The 24660-nt window shown below is 48.9% G+C and overlaps 6 protein-coding genes across 6 annotated transcripts; 2 read left to right on the top strand and 4 right to left on the bottom strand.

Annotated features, from left to right (window-relative positions):
• Positions 1-518: 518 nt before the first annotated feature.
• On the top strand, positions 519-1597 carry BCR38DRAFT_335242 (GDSL Lipase/Acylhydrolase family protein; the record flags this gene model as incomplete). The annotated part of the gene is made up of 5 exons (XM_040855376.1): positions 519-627; positions 726-765; positions 858-936; positions 1000-1396; positions 1452-1597. 5 exons carry the CDS (start codon positions 519-521, stop codon positions 1595-1597), a joined length of 771 nt encoding a protein of 256 aa, XP_040718701.1.
• A 960-nt stretch (positions 1598-2557) lies between these two features.
• On the bottom strand, positions 2558-5269 carry BCR38DRAFT_463900 (amidase signature domain-containing protein; the record flags this gene model as incomplete). The annotated part of the gene is made up of 10 exons (XM_040862653.1): positions 2558-2905; positions 3582-3664; positions 3719-3841; positions 3898-4095; positions 4134-4470; positions 4522-4624; positions 4682-4698; positions 4750-4794; positions 4844-4945; positions 5102-5269. 10 exons carry the CDS (start codon positions 5267-5269, stop codon positions 2660-2662), a joined length of 1422 nt encoding a protein of 473 aa, XP_040718700.1. The 3' UTR covers positions 2558-2659.
• A 1073-nt stretch (positions 5270-6342) lies between these two features.
• Positions 6343-7200, bottom strand: BCR38DRAFT_455402 (uncharacterized protein; the record flags this gene model as incomplete). The annotated part of the gene is made up of 2 exons (XM_040861787.1): positions 6343-6831; positions 6886-7200. The coding sequence occupies 2 exons, from the start codon at positions 7198-7200 to the stop codon at positions 6343-6345; spliced, it is 804 nt and encodes a 267-aa protein (XP_040718699.1).
• A 1749-nt stretch (positions 7201-8949) lies between these two features.
• On the bottom strand, positions 8950-10344 carry BCR38DRAFT_463898 (chaperonin 10-like protein; the record flags this gene model as incomplete). The annotated part of the gene is made up of 5 exons (XM_040862652.1): positions 10105-10344; positions 9605-10069; positions 9378-9559; positions 9181-9343; positions 8950-9083 (listed from the first exon to the last, which is right to left on the bottom strand). The coding sequence occupies exons 1-5, from the start codon at positions 10139-10141 to the stop codon at positions 8950-8952; spliced, it is 981 nt and encodes a 326-aa protein (XP_040718698.1). The 5' UTR covers positions 10142-10344.
• Positions 10345-13398: 3054 nt separating this feature from the next.
• On the top strand, positions 13399-14592 carry BCR38DRAFT_481901 (regucalcin like protein; the record flags this gene model as incomplete). The annotated part of the gene is made up of 4 exons (XM_040863427.1): positions 13399-13434; positions 13583-13743; positions 13803-13895; positions 13998-14592. 4 exons carry the CDS (start codon positions 13399-13401, stop codon positions 14590-14592), a joined length of 885 nt encoding a protein of 294 aa, XP_040718697.1.
• A 3978-nt stretch (positions 14593-18570) lies between these two features.
• Positions 18571-20370, bottom strand: BCR38DRAFT_335306 (tannase; the record flags this gene model as incomplete). The annotated part of the gene is made up of 2 exons (XM_040855377.1): positions 18571-20040; positions 20101-20370. 2 exons carry the CDS (start codon positions 20368-20370, stop codon positions 18571-18573), a joined length of 1740 nt encoding a protein of 579 aa, XP_040718696.1.
• Positions 20371-24660: the final 4290 nt, after the last annotated feature.

Genomic DNA, 24660 nt, shown 5'->3' with positions numbered 1-24660 from the left:
TCTGGAAGATCGGCAGAGCACTTGATAATGTTACCGCTAATCTCTCCGCCGTAGAGCACTTAAATGAAGTCCTGACGGCTAAGTTGGAGGAAGCGAGGCCTAAAAGTCGCTGTAGAGTACTCCCGGATCTTGATAGGGGCTTTGTGGGCATACTAGCGATTCGAGCAGAGAAGGCGCGTATATAAGCCGCCGGCGATGCCCCCCATACAGGAATCCTCGGATCTTTGAGGACTCAAAATTTATGGGATTAGACTCTAACGAGTTCAGTGAAGTAGAGCATTATATAGCGGTGCGCTGTACTTAATTTGGTAGAAATCGGTCTATTGTGTGGTTAGCAATTATAGAACAATGTCATGTTGAAGTATTGTGAATTTGGCGATTTTGGGGTGGGCCGTGGAGTGGGGTGGCTGCAGATGGGTGGGTTGACTTAGTTGCAAAATCCGCACACACAGCCAGCTGCTTCGGCTTGCGGTACTATCCCTTCTACAGACCCCCAACCAAAATTTCGTGTCCCAGATATGGCACCAAGTTCTTACGATAAAATCGTCATCTTTGGGGACTCGCTCGTCGAGTGGTCGAGCGCCGCAGAAAACAGCGGCCTCGGTTTAGTACCGGCTTTGCAGTCAGGTCAGTCAGGTTACCCGCCACCACTGTTAACAGGCCTATGCTTAAACGACTGCGTCTCAAACACATTTTCTAGCCGCTTGAGGCTCACCGTGTCCTAGCTTACCTCCGCCGATTGGACGTGGTGAATCGTGGCTTTGAGTATGCTCACCTCATCCATCCCGGACTCCCTCGTCCTCTTCAGATGGATGATTTATTGAGCAGTGGAAGTGATACTGACCGTGGGCGTAAAGCGGATACAACACCCGACAAGCCTTGAAAGTCCTCCCGCAGGCGATGCCATCGCCAGAACAGTGCAGAGTTCGGCTATTGGTGCGGTTGACTTTCTCTTCCTTCTCCAGGCCACGAAAGACTTACTAATAGCTTAACCACAAGATCATCTTCCTAGGAGCCAACGACGCTACACTGCAAACAGCCAATAATGGCTTCCACGTGCCCATATCGGAGTACAAAGAGAACCTGCGAAAGATTGTGAACCACCCTGCAGTGACAGTCCACACCCCCAAGGTCATGCTCATCACTCCGCCGCCCATCGATGAGCACAAGCACCTGCTCAAGGATCTGAACGCAGGGCACGCGGGACTGACCCGGTCTGCGTACTCGGCTAAGTACTATGCGGCAGCTTGTACGGAGGTAGGAAATGAACTCGGTCTTCCGGTTGTTAATGCTTGGCATGCTATGATGAAGCTTGCGGGGTGGCGGACTGGGGAGTCGCTTGCGGGGTCTACGAGTTGTGCTGTAAATTGGGTGCTTGGCAGGCTCATTTCAGACGGTAAGTTTGTGGAGGATCTTTTTGTTTTGAGTGGAAACATGACTGACCGAAATAGGGGTGCACTTGACTGGAGAAGGGTACAAGGTTATCATCGATGCGCTGGTGCTACGGGTAGCATTGGTTTGGCCAGAGCTTAAGCCGGAGGAGATCCCGTATGTTTTCCCGACGTACGATGAGTTTACGGGACAGGAAAAGAATTGATAAGGAGATAAGCACTATTATACTTGCCACTTGGTCTTAGGCCTTGTTCTTCTGGTAACGTGAATGTACACCGAGCTGGCCACCCTTCCATAACCTCGCATAGAAATTTTACGATAGTAAAACCACAACGCCGTAAATCAATTGAAACTACTCTGAATCTTCCTCTTCAGAAGATGGCAATGCGATCTTACAAGTTCGCGCATTATGCCCAGTCCCGTTGCAAATACCACAGCGCCTCAGGCGCGTTTCAACACGCTTTGCGCGACCACCATTTCGGCGCTCTTCTTGCTGTATCTGCGTCGCCAACTCCCTAGAGTCCCGTAGGTCCTGTCCTTCTTGGAAAATAAGTGATTCTCCTTCCCGTAATTGCATTTTTTAGTCCTCCGGCGCCGGCTTAGCATCTTATTTGCCTCTCGAAGCTCAGCGCACTCGGCCCGTACGAGGGCGAGCCCGCGCATTATCATTTTTGCTCCCTTCGCAAACTGGTCGACAGCTGAGAAAATATTTGCGACGTGCGACGAACCTCGAGGCCCCAGCGCGTTCCAATGGGCCCTGCGTTACGTGTCGCGCGGATAGAATTTGCCATTGCTTCCACATCAGCAATCCGGGGCGGAAACGCTCGTACATCTAAGTCCAGTATATGCTTGATAATGACCTCCTCTTCTAATTCTGTCATAGTTCGTGAATTGGGCAAAATATCGCGTCGGAAAGGTACGCCGTTTTTACGCGTTTAGAGGGTGCTTCGGGGGACTTGGTACGTTTTTGCCGCTTGTCGGAGACTAAGTTTTTGGTCATTTTTGAGAGCTTGAAGGGCTAGCATTAAGTCTGCTTCGTTGTATGACTTTGCCATAATTGGTTGTTGAGAAAATCAAAGATTAAGTTGGCCGGTCGCGTTGGCGCATGAAAGTGGCCAGCTCGGTGTCATGGCCAGCTCGGTGTACATTCACGTTATGCATGTATATATTGGCAAAAACCCTGCTGCCTATTGAAATACACCCCTTTCCTACGCATCCAATACCCCAAGAACAAAAGACGTGGACATAAAAACCTGTTATTCCAACACTACCTCTCGAAAGGCACCTTCGGTCTCTCAACAGCAGGAAACGTCGCCTCAAACAGCTTCATGAACTTCAACAGAATATCCTCCTTCCCGGCACCTGCAACCGCAAAGAACCCAAAAGGCTGTCCATTATGCTCCAGATTACCCAAAGGCACAGTGGCCATCGGCCAAATGGCACAAGCAGCGTACGCAACGAGTTGCGATTCCGAGTTCGTCAGCACAATGTCTAGGCCGTTCTCAGCCATGATCTTCCCCATACCGTTGTCAGAGAACAGAATGCCATAGGCACCAGTGGGTGTCAGGACACTGAACGCAGGACACCGGTGGGCCGCCGGAGGGGTGTTTCGGACAAAAGACTCCCGAGTCATGATTACAATCTATGTGAAGCTTTGGGATGACGAGAGTCAAGATCCTTGGCATCGCCGACCCTGCTGTTATGCCGGGTCCAAGCGGCGGCCTAGCTATCTATATAAGGACCATCTCGAAGTAGGATAGGGAAGGAGTTGTCAGAGCCACAAGTGTCATCCGAGGCGGGCCGGCTTCCACCAGGTAGGAAGCCGTTTGTGGCGGCTAGAGAGCCGCTTGTGGCGAATGAGAGCCGTTGAAGCCGTTTGCAGCGGATAGGGAATCGCTTGGTTGCAGATAAGGAGCCGCTGTCCAAGATATTGGCCGAAGTCGGAGGAACACAGACATACGGAAGCAAACATCCAGAATCCAAGAGAGAACCTCGGCTGGCTATAAGTAAGGAGTCGAGACGGAGGAAGATAGAGAGAACAGAGATCAATGCATCACCGTGGGTACCCCTACCTGAGACCGCCAGTGACCACCCGGTGCTACGTAGGAGAGACGCCCGTTACTCCCCATCACTCTGTACTATTGCCTTCGGCCTAGCCGTACCCTGACAACCGTCCACGCCGGCTAGACGGCAGAGCTCGCGGGCCGCGTGTGCGTCTCTTTGGTCATCTTATTATCACGGGATTCGATGAGGGCTCTTTGCTCGGTGTGGGCTGGGGTTGGGTTAGTCTTGTTTTTGGAAGAGAGAGATGGGGTATTTGACTCACGATCGGGAAGGGCCTTCTCGGCGTGGGCTGCATTCCACTGAATTATGTCGTCGAGGGTCTTGATTCCTGAAGTTTCGTTGAAGTTTTCGATAAACAGGGCAATCTCGTCCGGGAATTTGTGGTCTGCAAGAATGTCAGACCGTCTGTCCTCATTTACGAGAAGAAAAGCGAGTACTCACACGCAATTGAATGCATCATTTCCCTCTCAGATTGGAGTGTTTCCATTGCGTCTGGCAGTTCCAGAGGGAACACCACTTTCGCTCCTCTTTCACTCAAGATGCTGGCCACACGGTCGTATTTCTCTTTCTGTTCACCGTGAGCGAAGGTCCCCGAACAGCTACACTGCCAGCAAAACTCATCACTGCCCGCAGCTCCCACTGGCCCTTCGAATACTCCCTGTGGACGCTCCAATTACATGGGGCAATCCCAATAGCCAGATCAGACCACGACCCCGTAAAGTCTAATCCAAGCCCATCGTACGGTGTCTTGAGTCGCACCTCCGGTGTCAATATCGACTTGGCAAGCAGCCCGACATCTTGAGGTGTTCTGGCCATGACCCCAATTAAGTCGAAGGGCGGACTGATCTTGAAGACGCCGTCCGTGCAGACGGCATCTGGGCCCAGCGTCATGCCGTAGAGACCCGAGGTACTGGCCGGATATACAAGAGAGCCGCCTGTCTGGGTTCCGATCGATAGGGGGCAGAAGCCGGCTGCGATGCTCGCTGCGGGGCCAGAGGACGAGCCTGCTGCTGTCTGCGAAGTATATCGTAAGTTGAGCTGATTTACCTTCTCTGTGATACTTACGGGCTGATCTTCTTCTGTGAGACCCGGTCTCCGATGCGCAGAGTTGGTCTGGCCGCCGTACGCACTCCATCCAGGGGGCTCGTAGGATCTCCAGGGGTATGGGCTGTCAGCTGTATCCAAAGGATTCATCATCAATAACAACGACAAATGGTCGACTCACTTATGCCCGCAGAATTCCTAATCATGGTCAGCTAGTAATCATGACTGCAACAGCTGTGGTGCACTCACCGTCAAATTGGCTTTTCCCAGGATAATGAGACCATTATCGATCAACTATACGGCTTTAGTTGATGAAGACACCCCTGCAACTTGGGAGACAAACCTGATCGACAAGAGGAGCATTCCCCTTTGCCCGCATGTTTGCAAATACGTGCGAGCCGACGGTAGTCAGCATTCCCAGCGCCGGGTCTGTGACGATGGCATCCTTGGTAAAATATTAACCAAATGGTCCCAAGAGTGTTCCGAGAAGCCCGGTTAATTCACTGAGCCACACCTTAAGGATGACTGGTATCCCGTGAAGTCTGCTCCACAGTTTGCCATCGGCTCGCTCCCTATCCAACTCCCTGGCTCGTTATAGAACCAGCTCCCGTGGAGCCACTGAGTTGATGGCATTGAGGCCCATGCCGTGCACATTGTGCCTTTCGATCTGTTCTAAATAGGCGGTGACCAGCTGCTCACTCGTCAGTTCCCCGCTTTCGAGGGGCTGTTGGAGTTCCGTCGCGGAGCATTGAAGGAATTTCGCTGCCATATCGAGTTGTTAGGGAAGAATCTGCGGCAGAACCTGATGTTTCGAATTGCATGTAACATATGAGATGCAGTCGGGCTTTCGAGTTTTTCTATAGCTATCAATCTGACGTGCGCTTACTTATATGGGCGATGCTGTGCCATCGAACGGAGCAGGATGCGGGAATGTAACCCGATGTCCTCGTAAGCACCCCAGGCAACAGCATCGTCCCCTAATAACAGCATGGAAGCCCACAAATGAGAAAGTAAGTGGCAGGAAATATAGAAGTTGTTGTCATAGGCTTGGTTTAGCAATTGTTTCCTGGTTGTGCTTGGAGGAGGAATTTCGGGTCAGGTAACGTCACGCCACAACGAGGAGGCTTGACAGCTCAGGCCTCCTGCCTAGAAATACGAATAGTTCTAAAAGGCTTCTGGATCTTGTGAAGTATGTAGGTATGTTTGAGTTCATAAATCGGAGTAACATTCTATATGATTTCTTAAATGCGGTCTCGGGGAAGTGGATACATGTGATGGGTGTCGGTGTAAACTTTAGTGTCTGCACGTAGACAATCCTAAATAAGGCAACTATAGAAGTGCGTCGAGTAAAGGTACACGTTTGAGGGGTGAGTTATGAGGAGAAGAGGCTCAGGATTTGCAGTGTAGTTAATATGTAGCGTTGTACGAGTGCTTGACTTAATCGTTTACTTGACTATACACCAAGTATTATTTACGTAGCCAAGCATCTCAAGTTGATTTGGGGTTCCTGCGGCGCAGCGTTATAGTGACTTGTGATACAGAAGTACATTGCGAAGAGCTATATTAAACAGGTACGGTTGTAGTTCCAAATTCTATTCGAAACATCTGCCTCCGAACAAATGGATGTGTCCGTAACAGGTTCACGCCTCGGGAAGATTTTATACAATGCCAACTAGGGATATCGAAACTCCAGCTCAATGTGCCTGAGCAAAACCGCGATCTTACACCACGAAGTGACTCACTCACTCTTGTCGTCTTCCCGCCGCGCCGCACTCAAGCGTAGTGTCTAGCATGGCACTCAACCACTTGCTTCCATCCTTAGGCACAACCGACTATGGGTGCCTATATCTTGATATCAAAACTCGTTCCACAACCACAACTACTCGTTGCGAGGGGGTTGTCGATGATCTTGAACTGGCTCCCAATAAGCTCCATTGTGTAGTCGACCTTGCTCCCATTCAGCAGCTCCAAACTGGGCCCATCCAGGATAATCTTTGGCCCGGTAGCCAGTGTGCGCGCTCCATCTTCGCCGGCTTCAGTCGCATCGCTTATGAACGTGAATACTGTGTCGTCCTCTCCAACGCCCGTTTCGGACGGCGCATCACTTGTTGTGGTGGAAGGCACGACTTCGGTTTGTGCTGCTGAGGATGGTACGTCGGGTGAAGACGAGGTTTTGCCAGGGGCTGGCGTTGTTGATTGCGATGCGGCAAGGGAGGATGGGAGGGTAGTCAATGACATGAGGTATTGAAAGCCGTGACAGCCGCCGGATTCGACCTGTATGCGTAGCGCAAGGTGCGGGTTCTTGTCTTTGGCCATTATTTGTGACAGGCGCTTTATAGAGCGTTTAGCAAAGCAATTCAAGCCTCGGCTTCAAGTTGCACGTACGTTGGCTGCGCGTGGTGTAATCTGCAGCGCCATTTCCTTCCCATTTTCGTCTTGCTGAGGATTATAGATTACCTGGGTCTTGCGCCTCGCACTTGTCAAACCAAAGCTCCTCCGTGCCATGTGTCGGGCGACTGTTGCATATCGAAGCTCGAGGGCGGGGCGAAAACGGGTTTGGCGCGCTGATGCAGCGAAGTGGAAGGATCGAGTTTGGGGTGGCAGTAGGATTTCGAGAATGCCGATATGATTGCTTCGCCGGGCAGAAAGCTGCACAAACAACTTAGCTGCAGACATCGTGTTTGCGCATCTTGGAGGCATCGTGTGGTGATGTGTTAGGCGAGAAGAGCAGGTCGGAGAATGTAGATCTCAACGACGAAAGACTTGGATGTGTAAGCGGAACTGGATCCGAACGGAGATGATGTCAACCGGCGAATTTTGGACATCTCGATAAGTAGAATTGGAAGGCGGGGTCTAGTGGCAATTAAGAGCTACCCTGCATTGCTTACTGTTCGACTTCTGATAGGCCCGGACTCAGCCTAATTCTTCCGATCGGAAGGAACCGTTGCAACCTCACTCGCTCAGTTTCAAAATAATCACATAATCCAACTGGTGCAGCAAACGTGAACATTCTGTTCCTTTCATTTGGTGAGGCTGTGCCTGTGTTGACGGGTGACATCAGTATGTGTTCAGAATGTCAATTTTCGAAAGGAATAACGTTTGGACTTGTCAGAACTCCTCCAACCCGTGCGACAGCCACCTCGCTGTTATCCATCCTAGACCACATAAGCGCTCCGCAGAAAGATTGGCGGCAGGAGACGTAACCGATGGAGGGTGAGACTGGAAGGAGTAGGTAGTGTATTCGGACAATGGCAGGCATGGACCAAGTCGCTGTCACGCAAGTCCGGGTACGCTTCAGGTCAGCGTCCATTGATTTCCACAGCGCTCTAGAATGCCTCTCGTGTTGGTGTTGACGCAAGTATCCAGACTCTAGAGATTTTCTTAGGCCATCTCCACACAATATGTCGAGTCCGTAGCTGAGTAGCGTGGCTATATGTGACTTTCCAGCAGAAGGGGGAATGCTGGCTATTATTATAGGATCCGACCTTCTGATCCATCGTGACTACCGTGATTATCGGCACACTAAATGGCCGTGCAAAGTAAGATGAGGTGATTTTCGTTTTAAAGAACCCCCCGTGCCTTCCAGCTGCCCTGACTTCAACCTCGTCATGACCAATACGACTAGAATGGTAGAATGAAGAGCAAGTCGTTTCTCTACAATTTTTCGTTACCCATGTACATATCAACCTTGAGAATCGACAGGACATACATCAGCGGCAACTGGTGAGACCCGTACCAATGTGACGTCACATGTCAGGAGGCACCTGCTACTTCAAGACATGTAAACCTGCTAATGGCTCGCCGTCGCAAAACTTCACTAGTTTCGACTGCCCAGGCAAAGAAATGCCGTAGCCCGTAGAGGTCTGCATAGAAGGCCAGCCTCTGGACATTGATGCTTGCGCGGCTCGTTGCTACCAAGGAGCGTGCTGGGATTACGCGTGGCGGATGGCTTCTATTGCAATTTCCCAAGCTGAGAAGATTATGGGTTCTAAAATGCGTTGGAACTTCAAGGCCATATGACCATCACCCACCGTACCACGCAATATTTGGATGTATGGCAGGCATCATTCATTTCTACATATAAGGCCCTCAAGGCCACAGTACACTCTTTTGAAAACAAGGATCTACTTCAATGCAGTACAATTTGCAGAATAGTCCAATAAATTGAGTGGAGTTTGCTTTAGATCCTCTTGCAGATTCGCCTTCCGTGTCACTCGTGTTTTGCTTTATCTTTCTAGGGAATGGCGGGATAGCTGGAAAGTTAGATGTCATTCAAAGTTGAACCTGGCTCTCACCTTCTAATTTGATATATACTTTGTGTTCTGAAATATAATCCCAGTGTTTTCGTTACTATGTTAACTTCAAGCGTCTTAATAGTGTTCAATATGGCCAGATCTCACTGATATTGCCTCTGACTGTAATCGAAGGAGATGGCGCAGGACTTTTGACTCAGTCGTCAATCGTCATACGATATTGAAGTGGCATATGTTGGATCCCACATGCGGCATCATGACAGATTCTCGGGGTATCCATCTCTTTCCAAGGAGACGCAGAGATCGCGAGTTCCTTATTTGGCAAATATGCTATTATGTGTCTCAGCTACTTGCAGTCTGTTTAATCATGAAGCATCTACCTCTTGTGACTCGTTCAAGTGCATCCACTCGAATGACATTGACCTACGCAGCTTCAAAGACAAGCTTTTTGACCGAAACCCCCTCTTGAAAATATCCAATGCGCGCTGAATACCCTGGATACCCTTCACCGACACAACCTCCGGTGGCGGAGCGACCTTGTACCACCCTTTAGCCAAAGCTACCGTCAGGAATCCACCAAAAGGGAGAATCTTTGTAAAAGCCTAAATGCCCCCCATGCCGAACGTAATCTTCGCCTCGACACCCCCGGGCATCTCCAGGCATGATCGGGCTCGGAGATGCAACGAATAGCGTTTTCTTGGACTCGTACGAGACCTGGCAAGCCTCGGCTATCTTCCCGGCAGCCATGTCGGTGACAACAGTGGGGTTGCTGTAATCGAAGACTTTGTCAGCGCCGAGGCTTTTGGCTTAGTCAAAGTTGTTGGGGGAGCAAGTGGTGACGATCTCGAAACAGGAGGCCTTGGCTATTTGGATAGAGTTGCTATCAGCCGCCCAGCTTCCTCTCCATATCAAGAGAGACTTGCCATTGCTCACGGTCGCAGAGTTGACGGTAGAGAAAGATAAAGCCAGGTAGGCTTTCCCGAAAAGAGCAAAACAGGAGGTTAAGATACAGAGCAAGAAAACGGAAGCGTCGCGGTAAGATATCGAGCCGGGGATTTTGGCCGTGACAGTGTGGTCAAGAACGACGCAGTCCTGGAGGTCGTTGTTCAAGGGGAAACCGAAACCGCTGTCTCCGACTTTGAACTTGGTGGCGGCGGTAGATCCAACAGCCTCGACGGTGCCGGCAATGTCTTGGCCGAGGATAGCTGGATTCTTGATGAAGGGCAACGACTTGTCCTGGAGTATTGCATCGCAAGGATTCATAGCCCAGGCATGAACCTTGATCAGAAGCTTGCGATCCTCGAGCTCGATAGGGTCTGGTCTGGGGGATCTGGGATGACGCCTGGGGTACCAGGCTCATCCTGCCAAAGAGAGCGGTTGCTCGGCATCTTTGTTAAATTTTGACGGTGGAGGTGAGGGTCAGGTCAGAAGAATCAGGTCAGCAGAAGCAGCTCGCTGAGTAGATCGCTGAAACTTGAGTTTGTCGAGCCAAGACAATCGCTCCAATAATTGAGCATCAATGGAAGATGGCCAACTAATTTTATCAAGTTATTTTACAGTGTATCTTCAGAAATCGTGTCTCAAAATAGACTTAAGCGGAGATGAATTGTGTTCCAGTGCGCTAGTATCCATGCAATCCTAGATCGATCATGGAGCAGTTTTAGGTACGGACTCACAAATGGACTCTAACGTGGTTTAACACCGAGTCGCGCGCTTTTTACCACACTGTAATTTCAAGTTCAATTAAAAAGCCACAACAGACTAAAGTTTATTGAAATTTATTCAGAGCTATATACATCTGGCAATTATAGTTCGACCTGACAAGTCTTTACATTATGTCCGGTCTTCTTACACTTACTACATCGTCGTACAGTCGACGGACCAGCCTTTTCTTTACCCCCCCTAGAGCGCTTGTCCTCCTTTACCTGGGCCTCCGCGTCCTTCCGGGCCAAAATGCCCAGGGCATCCTCGACAGTAAGTGCACCTCCTTGCCGTACACGCGATGTTTTTGCCCTCCGACGCTTGCTTAGTGCCTCATTTGCCTTGCGAAGGGTGGAGCACTCAGCCTTCAAGAGGGTATTCTCATGGGCTAATCGAGTTATACCCTTCGCAAGGTGGCCAACAGCATCAAAAATTGGGGTCGGAGAGCTTCCCTGATGTCTGGCGATTCGGCGATTGACAAAATCGGACTGCGAGAGACCCTCTGTCGGGTTATTTGGCGTTTGCGAAACCCAAGGGTCAGCATCTAGAAGAGAGGGGCTAACGGGTGTAGGCGACCGAATCCTAACATCCAGCTTCGAGATAACGGCTTCAGGGTCGTGGGGGACTAGGCCGGCCCCTCGAAACCCTGCCTTGTTGTTTTTGTCGGTTATTGTCTTTAAATAAGCCTCCTTAAAGGCGATGAAGAACTCGACCTTAGTAATGTGGTTAATATGGGACTTGATAAATATATCAATCTCTCGACCGTATATACGTTTCAAGGCCCCAAAGCACCCGACATCAAGTGGCTGGGTTAGATGAGACGAGTGCGGGGGCAGACTGATAGTAATAATGCCGTTAGACTTGCAATAAGACTCGAAATCGGCCGATGTATGACTCTCATGCCCGTCCAGTACTAACAGCCGATACACGCCTCTTTTGGTCGAGATAGTGTGCTTGTTGAAATGTTTGATCCAGTCTAGACCAGTCTCGTTGTTCGTCCACCCGTTTTCGATCGGTTTGACTACCCAATCGGCTGGTAGGTCCCCCTCAGTATACCAATTAGCAAGGTGATAGTTCCCTTGAATTACCAGAAATGGCGGGATGTCGCGACCCTCCGAATTGACACAGGTAATCGCCGTGGCCCATTCCCGGTTACCTGGCTGGACCTTCTTGCCTCTACCATTACGTTCAGACGAGGTAACGACTATCGAACGTTGAATAACGCCCATCATAAAGCCCGTGTCGTCGAAGTTCCACATATCGCAGTCCTGGATCCCGTATTTGGCCCTCATATTCGATACAAGCCGGAACCAGTCCTCAATAATCTTTGGATCCTCGCAGAGGGCCCTCTGGAAGTCATATGAGCGAGAAAAACGCGTCTGTAACTCTGGGGTTCGCTTTACAAAGCGATGCGCCCAGAGCTTGCCGACGCGTCGGGTACCCCGCGTCGCAAGAATAGAATTGGCCATATCCTCCACACCCTCTAGCCGGGGAGGAAACCCTCTCAAATCTAGGTCAAGTACATGCTGAACAATAGCTCTTTCCTCTATCTTGGTGAGGACTCGGGTACACCGTATAGCTTTGCTGCTCGACGTTGGCTCATATTTTTGGTCGATCGGATAGCTTCGATGGCAAGGTTGATTTTGGCTTCTTGGGTTTGAACTGACATGGTGTTGTTGTTGAGGAAATAAGTATTGAAGTCAAAAGGTTGGAAAAGTTGAAAAAGTGCGCGACTCGGTGTTAAACCACGTTATACGTATTTAAGTATACCAAACATACCCTATGGGTGTTATTTCGTCTATTACGGTACATACTCTGATGTGAGGCACTTGGTCAATCGCTATCAAAGAAACTTTAGTGTCCTGTATGATTCCGATGATTCATTCAAAGGTGGACCACTGTGCTTATACACAAACGGCCTGGGGTAGTCACGATCTCAAGTAAATCTGGAAATATCCGGACTCAAACGGCTGATGATATGATCGGTGGCTACCAGAACATTGACCATTCTTGTACAACACAATAAACGTCTTGGGGACGCAGACAGAAGTCGACAGGAAAATATCCCGTGCTTAGGTTGCCGTTATTATAGTCGGTTTGTCCGTAAGAAGTGGTTTATACGGATTCATTGGTTGCTGCGAAGTCAGATTCGGTAAACCAAGCATAGTTGTATATCCCAATACGGAGCAGCTAAAATAATGTAGGATACGCAAGGCTGCATAATTGTGGGTGTGTTGGCAGCATAGATAAGCTACGTGATAGGTCCGCGGGAAACGATGGTGTGCATGCTGCCGAACAGAGAAACATAGTAACTCAAGAGCGTTTAGTATAGGACCCCCGGATGATAATTCCTGTCATTCATAAAGGTAATTTACGAAACAGACGGATCATGTTGATGTCAGGACAAAGCTAGGTTGCTTCTCAGATGTTCCCCTTTTCTGACTGGGGTGTGGACCGCGCCGGATCTCTGCCCTGTATTTGGCCGGCTTTGCTCAAATACCAGAGTGGTCTGCTGGTAGGACGTTGCCCACGAGATGGGTTGTTGCGACGAACACTGGATAGTGGTTTCCATAAGCAGGAACTTGATCAACACATGCAAAGTTTAATACGTTCGATATCAGGAGTCGGGACCCGTGTCGTTCATGTACGATTGGAACAGTTGCTCCCTCTCCCTTAGGTAGTTTGGGTACTCGCTTTCGCAGTGGTAACCGATCACGTACGTGTAGCAAGAGTAGGATAACATTAGCATGGTATATTCTTGTAATTATGGATTTGAATTCAAGCAGTAAGAATTCCGAAGACCTGCACTAGTGAATACCGAACACCGCGCACGATACAGATGGTTTCCGTGTATACTCCATTTAGGGCCGTAGTGGGGCTCGTGTGGATTTGTATGGGCTTGCGGGGAAGATGCATCGATCGTCCTGCGGGGGCGACAGTCTCCATGTTCAAAACGGAGACTGCACCCTTCACATTCTCTGTATTCCAATTTCCCGGTACAATATAGCGGCAGGTTCATGTTATTTTGGATTCCCACACGATCTCGGTAAAGATGCAGCAGTGGAAGACGGACAGTGTGAGTGCCAACTCTCCGTCGCAGTATATTGGCTGATTGTGTACCCGGCTAGCCGTACATCGTCATCCAGGGCAGACTCCTTGAAGGCCCCCTTTACGACGAAGCAAGGAACGAATGCCGCTTCATTGACATAATCGACCACAAGCTATACACGTTCAACCCATCCCGAGGTCCAGAATCCCTGAAAGCGGTGACAACGCAAGAGACGATCGGGTATGATATGAGCTCCGCCACTAGGTCATCAAAAGTCTTCTCACGCATTTCGAGTTCAGTGTCACAGCCAACATCAAAGGCTCCACCACAGAGCAAATTGTCGGAGCACGGCATGGCTTGGCCACTCTGAACGCCGGTACTGGCGAAGTAAAGTACATACACAAAATCTCAGATGAGGGGCCAGAAGCATCAAAAAGGGGTACATGTAAGGTTTGCGTTAACACTTTGACCCTTCTTGTAACTAATCAACACAGCCTCCGCTGCAACGACGGCGCCGTCGACTCGCGTGGCCGTTTCTGGGTAGGCGCCATGAACGACCCCTTGCTGGTCAAAGAAGATCTACCTCACGGATTCCTCATGCGTCTCGATCCAGATCATACCGTACATCGCATGGTCGACTGTGCATTCGCACCTAATGGCATTGGCTGGAATAGCACCGATAACATTATGTACTGGACCGACAGCCATCCGCAGAATATCTACGCCTTTGACTTCGATGGTGACTCGGGGGCTATCAGTGGTAAGAGGGTGTTCTGGAACTCCAAGACTGCGGGGTTTGGGGATGATGTCAATCCTGATGGGTTGGTGGTTGATGAGTATGATCATGTGTGGACTGCGCTTTGGAGGGGGTACAAGGTGGTGCGTATTAACCCGCAAGGAGTCATCGTTGGAGAGGTCTGCTTACCAACTGCTTATGTGACTTGCCCTATTTTCGTTGGGACAGAGCTGGTAATTACAACCGCTAGGAACCCGAAGGTACAGAAAGAGGGAATAGAACGAGGTGGGGATTTGTATATAGTAGATGTCGGGATCACGGGTCCGGCGAAGCATGAGTTTAGACTACAGTAGTTGGTTTTTGTGTTGATAGAGCTTTTGCGATACAAACAAGCAATCCAACGTTTGGTTTCCAAGTTTTTAAGGATGCATGACCGTTGGAGAGTAGGGGACATATAATTAGTATTTGAAATTGGTAAGCAAGACCTGAATAAGCCTCTACCTGACATATATCATTAAAGGACAAGGCGGAAACCCCCACAGCAAAAATGACGACATGGTGTTGTAAGAAACACGACTCACGGGTTAACATCCAAACAGTAATGCAGTGAAGCACGATCAATTATCCGCGAGCTTGGGTAAATAAATAATGTTCGTTTTCGTCGTCTAGCTGACAGACTTTTTCACTCATGTCCTCTACTGAAAACTGATTGTGGTTAATTCATCAATGGCGGCACGCGCCATGGCCGGCAACATCTTGGAAATCATTGTAGCCTCCGAGACCGAATAACCGAGCTTTACGAGCGATGAGACAGACCACTTTCTCGTTCTAGTCGAGGCCCCTGAATTTCCAGTTCCCATAATAAGCTGGAGATGATAACAATGCGTGCCCCAACTTTCGCCAAGTAACATTTGAATGAGTTTCGGGGGTCTTAAAACGCGGATCGTAGTGTGAAAAAAATTGATGTCACCGCTAGTCTTTTGGTTTAGCGTCCGTCGAACCACGGTTGGTTCATCATTCCGTCTAGGTCGAGCCGCGCTGATGGATCGTACTTGGAGCACCGTCTTAGGAGGTCGGCTATTATATGTACCTTATCATTAAGAACCTTATGGAAAACTGAGACTAATGGTGTATCCATATCCGACTAGCCGTATTCACTGTTGAGGAAATCTCGGCGTTGCAAGGGTTGCCCACGATTTCCTCGAACAAGCCTATGTACCCACTATTCTCCACGAGCCATTCCTTTTCCTCTTCCAAGTCTTCGTCGTATATCGAGAATGGCTCCAGTAAGGCCTTCAGGGTCTCTTCTTCATCCAGATTGGATTCCAGCGGGCCTGACTCCCCTTGTCGTTTCTTCCAGGCTGACCTGTATGGCTCTGGCACAAAGTCTAGTGTTGCTTCCAAGCTTCTCATCCAGAACAGCGACGCTTCGGAAGTTTTTAAATAGAACTTATTTCTAGAAGTAAACGTCTTGTTCAAGAGACTACGTGATCGAGCGACAGAGCACCAAAGGACCAGACAGAGATGGCATTTAGACTCTCGATCCAGAGATGCTCAACTAGCAATACAATATAATTCACTCCCCATCCCGTTCCCTTAAGCGTTTGAATGATTTCAAGTTCGGCACAAGAACTCGGAAGATAAATCTGCGGTGAGGAACTACACTACACTTCATTTGTTTTCTTGCTTATCCAGACGTGGCCAAACAGTAGAATACCCACTACAGCCAAGCTTTTCGAAAACTTCTTGTCTGTCGCCAAGGAAGTCACAGAAATGAATAGATTAGTAACCTGTATTTGTCTATCCGGAAATAGGTGAGGCGTCATAGATGTCAGTTGGTAAATAGCCGTGGTTCTGGTCAAACTCTTCATTATGGTTCTCAGTCAAGGGTATACTCGAGGAAGACAGGTTGTCGGCTATTATTACAGGCGTGGTGTACGATATGAATAAAAGTGGAACACGTAATAGTACCAAAAGGGTACCACTCGTAGGACTAAATTATGTGGTTAACATTTATGCTGGAGGGAACGAAAGAGCCATACAACCTGCATAATATTTAAATTGCAGCTAACGTAGTCCACGGTCCAATTGCACACTTTGGCAGACCTTATACGACAATGTATAAGTTAATTCAACCACAACGCCTATCATCAATTGAAACTACTCAGAATCGTTATCTTCAGACGTCTCTACATCATTTCCACAAGTGCGCGCATTATGTCCGGGCTCGCTGCAGATTCTATAGCGCCGTACACGCGCAATTCGCCGCCTCGTCCGACCACCAATTTGACGAAATTCGTCATGTAACTGCCCATCAACCTCTCGTTGAGACTGTAGGTCCTGTCCAGCTTGTATACGAAGTGACCCTCCACTCTGTAGCTGTTTTTTCTTCGCACGGCGACGTCGACTTAAGGTCTCATTTGCCTTTCGAAGTGATTCGACCTCGCCTTCTAAAAGGGCAAGCCGATGCATAACCTTTGTTGTACCTAGCGCAATCTGATCTATTCCAGCAAAAATTGACGTTTGTGAGCTATTTTGATGTCGTACAATCCTGTTTTTCACATAATCGGTTTGTGATTGGGCTTCGGTTGGGTTGTTCGGAGTCTTTGATTCCTAAGGGATGGGGAGACCAGCCGAGCTACCCGGAGATGTTGGCGTATGTAATTTCACATCGAGCTGTGATATGACATAATCTGCATCGTACGGAACTATTCCTACCCCTCGGAAACCTCCTTGGATATTTGAAACCGTGAAATTTGCGTTGTACGCGTTTAAAAACGCCGGTAAAAAGTCTTCTTTCGAGATATGACTTATATGTGCTCGCATGAGATCTTCGATTTCTTTTCCGTACGCTCTTTTTAACCCGCGAAAACAACCAACATCAAGAGGCTGGAGCTTATGCGACGAATGAGGAGGCATACAAAGCGTGACTATATTGTTAGCTTTGCAATATACCTCGAAATCGGTCGAGTGATGGCTTTCGTGACCGTCGAGGATCAATAGGCGATGAGTACCTTTCGTACGACACTTGGTGTGATGATCGAAGTGTTTTATCCAATCTTCGCCTCTCTCGTTCGTAGTCCAGCCATTTTTAGTAACTGCGATAACCCAATCAGGCGGTAATGGGCTGTTTTCGTACCATGACGAGAGGTGGGTTTTGCCGGCGAAAATGATGTACGGAGGGAGGGCATAACCGGACGACCCAACGCCTTGAATAACTGTAACCCATTCCAGATTTCTATGCTGGGCTGCTCTAGGCCTTCCGCGCCGATCAGAAGTCGTCACGACCATTTCGGACGAGATTTGGCCCATCACAAAACCGGTCTCGTCGAAGTTGTAGATATCCTCCTCCTGGATCGCGTATTTCGCAATTGTATTCCGTATCAGGTCAAACCACGCGCGATACGCGTCGGGGTTTTCGCAGAGGACTCTCTGATAGTCGATCCTTCGATTTAAACGCGTCCGGAGGTCTGGTTATCGTCTTACGAAGCTCGAGGCCCAGTTGACGCCGACGCGTCCCGCGTCGCGACTTCGAAGTAATCGGTTGGCCATATCTTCAACACCACTCAATCGGGGAGGAAATGCTCGCGAATCTAGGTCGGTTATATGTCGTATGATTGCCTCTTCTTCGGAAGGAGTCAACTTTTGCGTTGGCGATCGCGTAATCGCTCGAGCGGTTTTACCGTCGCGTCGATACGCAAGGGTTCTAAAAGGTACGTTATAGATCTGACCAGCGCGACGTACACTTAATTTTGGATCAGATTGAAGCGCATGTAATGCTAGAATCATATCACTTTCATTCCAAGAACCAACCATAGTTATGTGGTGAAAAGCCACAGGTCAAAGTGGTAGCGTACGAAAATCTGCCGAAGTGTGCAATTGGACCGTGGACTACGTTAGTAGAGAACTCTATTTATTAATAGAACGAAAACTTTTTATTATCTCCTAAAATATTGATTAATATGTTTCTTTTACGATGCTTGAACAAAGGATAGTTCATAAACTAGCCACGTTCTTTGAAATATTGGGTCATAGCATTGCCTCTTCGGACAAGACATATTATGCCCCTTCTTATAAGTTACAACGCGAACTAAAGGGCTTCCATTTTCAGATTTCGGGGTCCGATGCAGATTGATCACGAACGTAAAGGTATGTAACTTGAAATAAGCATTGTCCGGCACTACAAAAGAAGAGCGAAATATATTCCTGGCATAGACACTGTACAAGAAAGTGGTTTATATTCAATATGTGCAATAAATTTATGTAATTATGATAAGAGCTGGGTTTCTCTGCTCGGGAAACTACCTACCGAAAATGGTTTGCCTCCTAACTCAATAGACGGGCAATGGTATCGAATCGAAAGTAGGCAACCAAGAATCAATAGATTCCTGTTCATAAACACACTCCATAGTTCCGTCGTCATCCCAGTAAGGCCGCAGTGGAAAGCCACACAGCTTCTGCTCGACATCCGTAGTGTTACCATTCAGGACAGTGGCATTAAGCATCGTCGGCTCAATCCCATTCTCCACCCAGTCGATCACACTCTGCAGCACAGCCTGCGGAAACGGCCCATTCGGCTGGGTAGTACTCGGGGCGCAGTGCCCTGCTCCAGGGACCAGGAACAGCTTGTACCATTCATTCAAGCTATCGTACCCATCCTTTTGATCCTGGTCCGGGTACATGATCTTGCGGACGGAGTCGTGGTAAATAACAGACGAAGCCGCAGGGACACTATCATCGCTCTCGCCATGGAAGTGAATAACCTTCCCGCCGTTGTCGTGGAAGTCCTCAAGGTCAGGCCAGGTAGTCTGCAACGTATCGGCAAACTTTTGCATACCCTCGAGTATCCAGGTGCGCAGGGTGTCATACGTGACGCCGTCGAGGGAGAGGGAATTCGAGTCGACCTCCTTGAGGAACAGGTTGATGTATTGGAGGGCGATGCCACTGGCTTTGGCGTAGTATTGGCCCGAGCTGGTGTTGTAGCTCGTGGCAGCATCAGAGAAAGGGGCTGAGGGCTGGAAGGAGATGTATACTTGTCGGCCCTTGGAGTCGAATAGGCCCTTGATGATGTCGTTGGCCACTGAGGCGGCCTCGGCGGAAACGGTTCCGTTGATGGCGGGTGAGGCACCACCGCCTCCAGGTCCGCCTGGAAAGCCGCCGCCGCTCGAGGCTTTGCAGCTGAAGGGGTTACCGATGCTTGAGGTAGCGTTGTGCTGTAGCTTACAAAGGTCGGTTCGACTGACCACGCCGTCGACTCGGCCATCCAATCCATCGCAGGCAGCAATAGTGTCATTGTTGATACGTTGCAGCTCGCAAGACGAGGGGTAATAGTTGTGCGTCGTCTCGACAACGTTCTCGAAGAGGTGAAAAACCTGCTGGAAAGCCTGACGGAACGCCGGTGCGCCAACGGCCGCACCGTCAAACTGGGTCCCGTAGCGCTGGATCTGACTCCAGCCTTCACGGCCGCCTTCAGAGCATCCTTGGTAATACGAGTAGAAGTCAGATGAGTTGTAGTACTGCCTGGTGAGCTCCTTGCCGAGGACGCTCATTTCGTGGATGGCTTTGTATCCAAAAGCAAAGAGAGCGTTGTAATTCAGAGTACCGTTGGCCAGGAGGAGAACCGAGGTGAGGTCGCTGTTGAATCCACCAAAACCACCGTCTGTGGTTCCCGCAACTGCGCCGTAAACAAGACCGTTGCCCAGCCCTTGTTGGCCCGGGGTGATCGAAAGGCCGCCGCCGCCAATGGACAGATAGCGGTTGGCGAACTGTTCAGGGCTGGGAAGCCAGTACCAGAGGTTTGTCTTTATAATTCATGAGCGATTAGTCCGAATTCTTACTAGTAGGGGCGGAGGGAGGCTTACCGTATCGTCAAGGCCGGTGTGGGTATAAGAGAAGGTGACGTTGCAAAAGTCAAGCCCACTCTTCCCAGGACAGAGAGAGCTAGAGGCAACAGTGTAGTTCGTCACCGCATTGGCCGTAACAGAGTCTGGCGACAGGGTGATGCCCTCGACGAAGTTGTCCGCAGGCAATACCGACTGCACGTACGAAACTGTGCATACATCGGCCAAGCTGAGAGCGGAAGTTGAACTTAACAACGCCGCCGAAGCGAGCACGCTGCGTGCCAATCTCATGGTCGCGGTTGTGAGGCTGGACTTGAGGTCGAGGAGAGGGCTCGAGCTGAAGCAACATCTCTTGGTCAGACAGAGACAAATTCCTTCCTACTTGTAGCAGTGGCGCGATCGCCGATGAACCTTGTAAATCCGAGCTCCTTGACCCCATCTTCACATACAGATGGCCTGTATTAGTCTCCTCGCTATGGGTAGCGGGTTGGCTTGCCATATTGGGGTGTTGGCGAGGCACACCAAGCATGGGGCCGCGCGGCAAGGAAGCATTATCTTTGCAACCACTTGCCAGGGTTCAGTCTCTGGAAGCGGCGTTGTTCGAATTCAAGATATGGGATGTTACCTTAACCAAAACCGCTAGAACTGCAGACTCGGAGATCACGATTTAATGCCTTGTAATAGGCCTGGGCCAACAAGCGGGACAGGTGCAGGCATTCGAGTAATTTCGGCAAGTGGGGACCAGAACCGTTGTTTCCCCGTGTTGCGGGCTCTGCCGTCGGCTGACTCGGTTAATTTAAAACCTCCACTCTTTTGGACTTGTTTACAACCATATTGGGAAGCTCCATGATCATTTTCGATCGGATGATTAACCATGAGTAGGACCCGGCGGAAACCGGTGTAAAAAAGCTTTGCTGCCTATGTCAAGTTCGGTATTTTCCAACTGCAGTAAGGCGCCTTGCCGCCATTCGGGGTGGAGCCGCTTGCAGTAACACTTGTCGTACTTGAGGTAATAAGTGAAAATATCACGATCACGACGATAGTGGAGACTTCTGGATTGGGAAAACGAGCTATGCCAACCAGGAATACCAAGATTGCATTCGAACTAGGTGTAAGAACACACATCATATATGAATTTTCACGAGCTTTGCCAGTTCTTAAAAAGACTGAATTTAAACGACCAAGGGCTTTCTCACATTATCTGCACGCCGAAGGTAACATAGAAATTCTACCTCTCTGGAAGCAAGGGCGATTCCGAACACACCTAGCTAGTTTCCATGAGAGGTGAAAAATATTCCATAATCGTGTGCCGTCTCACATCTTCTAGGTTGGGTTGGCTTTGATTGTCATTTCCTGTGTCTGAAGGCACTGACAAGATGCAACTTTCCACATCTCCTAGACGCAAAAATCTCAGCATACTGATAGCATTAACGGGGGTGTTTGCGAACCGACCCCTACTGAAAGCGTGTTCCAGGAGGAAACTATATGGCGTGATGAACTTTATGAAAACTAGGCTTTCCCCATGCCGGTTAAGCTATAGGTTTCGGTTTCCTTCAATCCAGAAAATGTCTTCAATTGTCCGGTCTGTCTGACTACTATGAATCTGAAGAACAGAACCCATTTTTCTCGATGGCGGTTTTAATCTATACGCACACATCTCCAAGAGTCGCTCGCTCGCTTTCTGTCAGACCTTATAACTACCAAAAATACCTCATTCTACAACGAGTGGGTCCCTCGTCTTTTGACGGTCAATTTGGTTCAACACTTTCTACCAGCTATTGGTCGCTTTTGCTTACAGGACTTCATCCAGGCGGATGATGAGATTCCCCTGCATTGTTACTTATCCAGGCTGGTACGCCTTGTGTATGTAATATAGGTGTTTGGCCTACTCAGTGCTTAGTATACCAGAAGAAAATATACTATTACCTCCCTATGCTTACGAAGGACTCTGTTGCTCCGAATACGGGCTTGGCTGCTCCGATATACGGGCTCTGACTGTCTATGTAAGGGAGGTATCTTGGAGAAGGATAGGGGGAAGGTTAGAGATCAATGAAGACCACCCGGTGATAGCCAATGGGGACGCCCGATATTCCCCTTCACTCTGTACTATCGCCTTGCGGCGGTCCTTAATAAAACTCACGGCTAGAATTCTAGTAAAAGCCTGCTGAGGTTACCGCAACTCCTGTAGCTACCTTTTAGGCTAAACGAAAAACCCTGTTTTAGCCTCTATAGAATGATAAACCGCTGTGACGAACCTACAATAGTCTAGCTGCTAAACCACTAAGAACTGCTGTAAGGTATTGTGCTAACAAGTGAAGTCCTACGAACGAGGTCTTGAACAATATCGGGTTAGCGTATGGAATAACTGATTGTGAACGGGTACATGGGTATAGAGTTGCCAGGGAAGTATGCCTCAACACTGGGTTAGTATTGGATTGTGGGCAAATGGTCTTGTACTGAAAGTGTCATGATCTCTGGAGAGTCCTGAGAGAAGTGAAGGGCGGCCATAGGGGCCTTATATAGGTAGAAATGACTGATGCCTGCCCCACAGCCAGGACTTGTGTGGTTCAATGGGTAGAGGTCATATTGACCCATACCTTGTACGGTTTGCGGCTTTAATTTTCTCCTTTGACTTAGCAGTATTGACGGAGTAGCCTTGAAGGTCCGACAGTTAGATTGATGCTTAGATTGATCACTGAGTTAGAGAACATCTATGAAATGCTTGGGGATCTCGTCCCTTATATGTTAATTCTCTCCTTCACTGACGTCTCAGTGATTAGTCCTGGCTACGTGACCTTAGATCCCTATGATCCTTTCCTAGATCACGGTGGTTCCCATTTCTCTTGCAGGGCTATCCAGCCTGCTAATGGGTCTCTCACATTTAGCTAGAACCAACGGTTCGGAACAGCCAGCAGGCTTTTTTAGACTTCTCTACGGAGTTAACTAAAAAAAATATACTTATTAACAATAACGATGGCCTGGTAGGTAGCAGCAGTTATATTTTAAGTATAAAAGCATTTATGAAGAGATCTAAACAAGGATTAACGTACCCCACGGTCCAATTGAACACTTCTTAAGACCTCGTACAATAAGATATAAGTTAATTAAACTATGAGGTAAAAAAATAATTAAAACTACTCGGAACTATCTTCTTCAGATATCTCTTTACTATTCTGACAAGTACGCATATTATGACCGGGCTCTCCGCACGTCCTACAGCGTTGCTGAAGTATCTCTGGCCTCCTCGTACGACTACGACTCCAGCGCGATTATTATCTAACTCTCCGTTAACTAGCTTCTGAGACTGTGAATCTTCTCCAGCTTATATACGAAGTGATCCTCCATACTGTAAACGTTTTTTTCTCGTATAATGCCGCCGGCTAAGTGTCTCATTTGCCTTTCGAAGCGCGGCGTTCTCACCCTCTAAAAGAGCAAGCCGGTGCATAACCTGCGTCGTACCCTTTGCAAACTGGTCAAGTGTAGTAAGTGTAGCTGTCGGAGAGCTATTTTGATGTCGTATAACTCGGTTTTTCACGTATTCGGTCTGGGATTGTGCCTCAATTGGGTTATTTGGGATCTTCGACTCCCAGATAATAGGAAGGCCAGACGAGGTACCCAGAGGTGTTGGAGTATGTAACTTCACATCTAACTGCGAAATCACATATTCCGGATCGTACGGTACGAGTCCTGCCCCTCGGAAACCTCCCTGGATATTTGATATCGTAAAAGTTGCCTGGAACGCTTTTAAGAACGCGGAGAGGAAGTCCTCCTTCGAGATATGGGTAATATGTGCCCGCATAAGATCCTCAATTTCTTTACCGTACGCTCTTTTCAGTGCACGAAAACAGCCGATATCGAGAGGTTGGAGCTTATGCGACGAATGAGCAGGCATACAGAGTGTGATAATAGAGTTCTCTTTACAGTAGAGCTCGAAAGCGGTCGAGTGGTGGCTCTCGTGGCCGTCGAGAATTAAGAGGCGATGAACACCTTTCGTACGAAGCTTTGTATGTTGATCGAAATGTCGAATCCAGTCCTCGCCTCTTTCATTTGTAGTCCAGCCATTTTTCGTAACCGCGATAACCCAATCCTTTGGTAGTAGGCTATTTTCGTACCACGAAGATAGGTGAGTTTTACCAGCAAAGATGATATACGGAGGGATAGTATAGCCGTCCGATCCGACGCCCTGGATAACTGTAACCCATTCCCTATTCCCTTGCTGTACTGCTCTAGGTCTTCCACGTCGATCAGAGGTCGTTACAACTATCTCGGATGAGATTTGACCCATAAGAAACCCAGTCTCGCCAAAATTATAGATATCCTCCTCTTGAATTCCATACTTATTAATTGTATTCCGTACGAGATAAAACCACGCGCAGTACGCGTCGGGATCTTCGCAGAGGACTCTCTGGTAGTCGATTCTTCGATTAAAACGCGTCCGGAGGTCTGGTTGTCGTCGTACGAAGCTCGAAGCCCAGTTAATACCGACGCGTCCTGCGTCGCGTTGGTGGAGTAGTCGATTCGCCATATCTTCAACACCACTTATTCGAGGAGGAAATGATCGTGAATCTAGGTCGACTATGT

This window comes from Pseudomassariella vexata (assembly GCF_002105095.1).
Source record: "Pseudomassariella vexata strain CBS 129021 chromosome Unknown BCR38scaffold_3, whole genome shotgun sequence".
NCBI lineage: Eukaryota > Fungi > Ascomycota > Sordariomycetes > Amphisphaeriales > Pseudomassariaceae > Pseudomassariella > Pseudomassariella vexata.
Note: the sequence above shows the minus strand (reverse complement) of the source record. Positions and strands in the feature narration are given on the sequence as shown.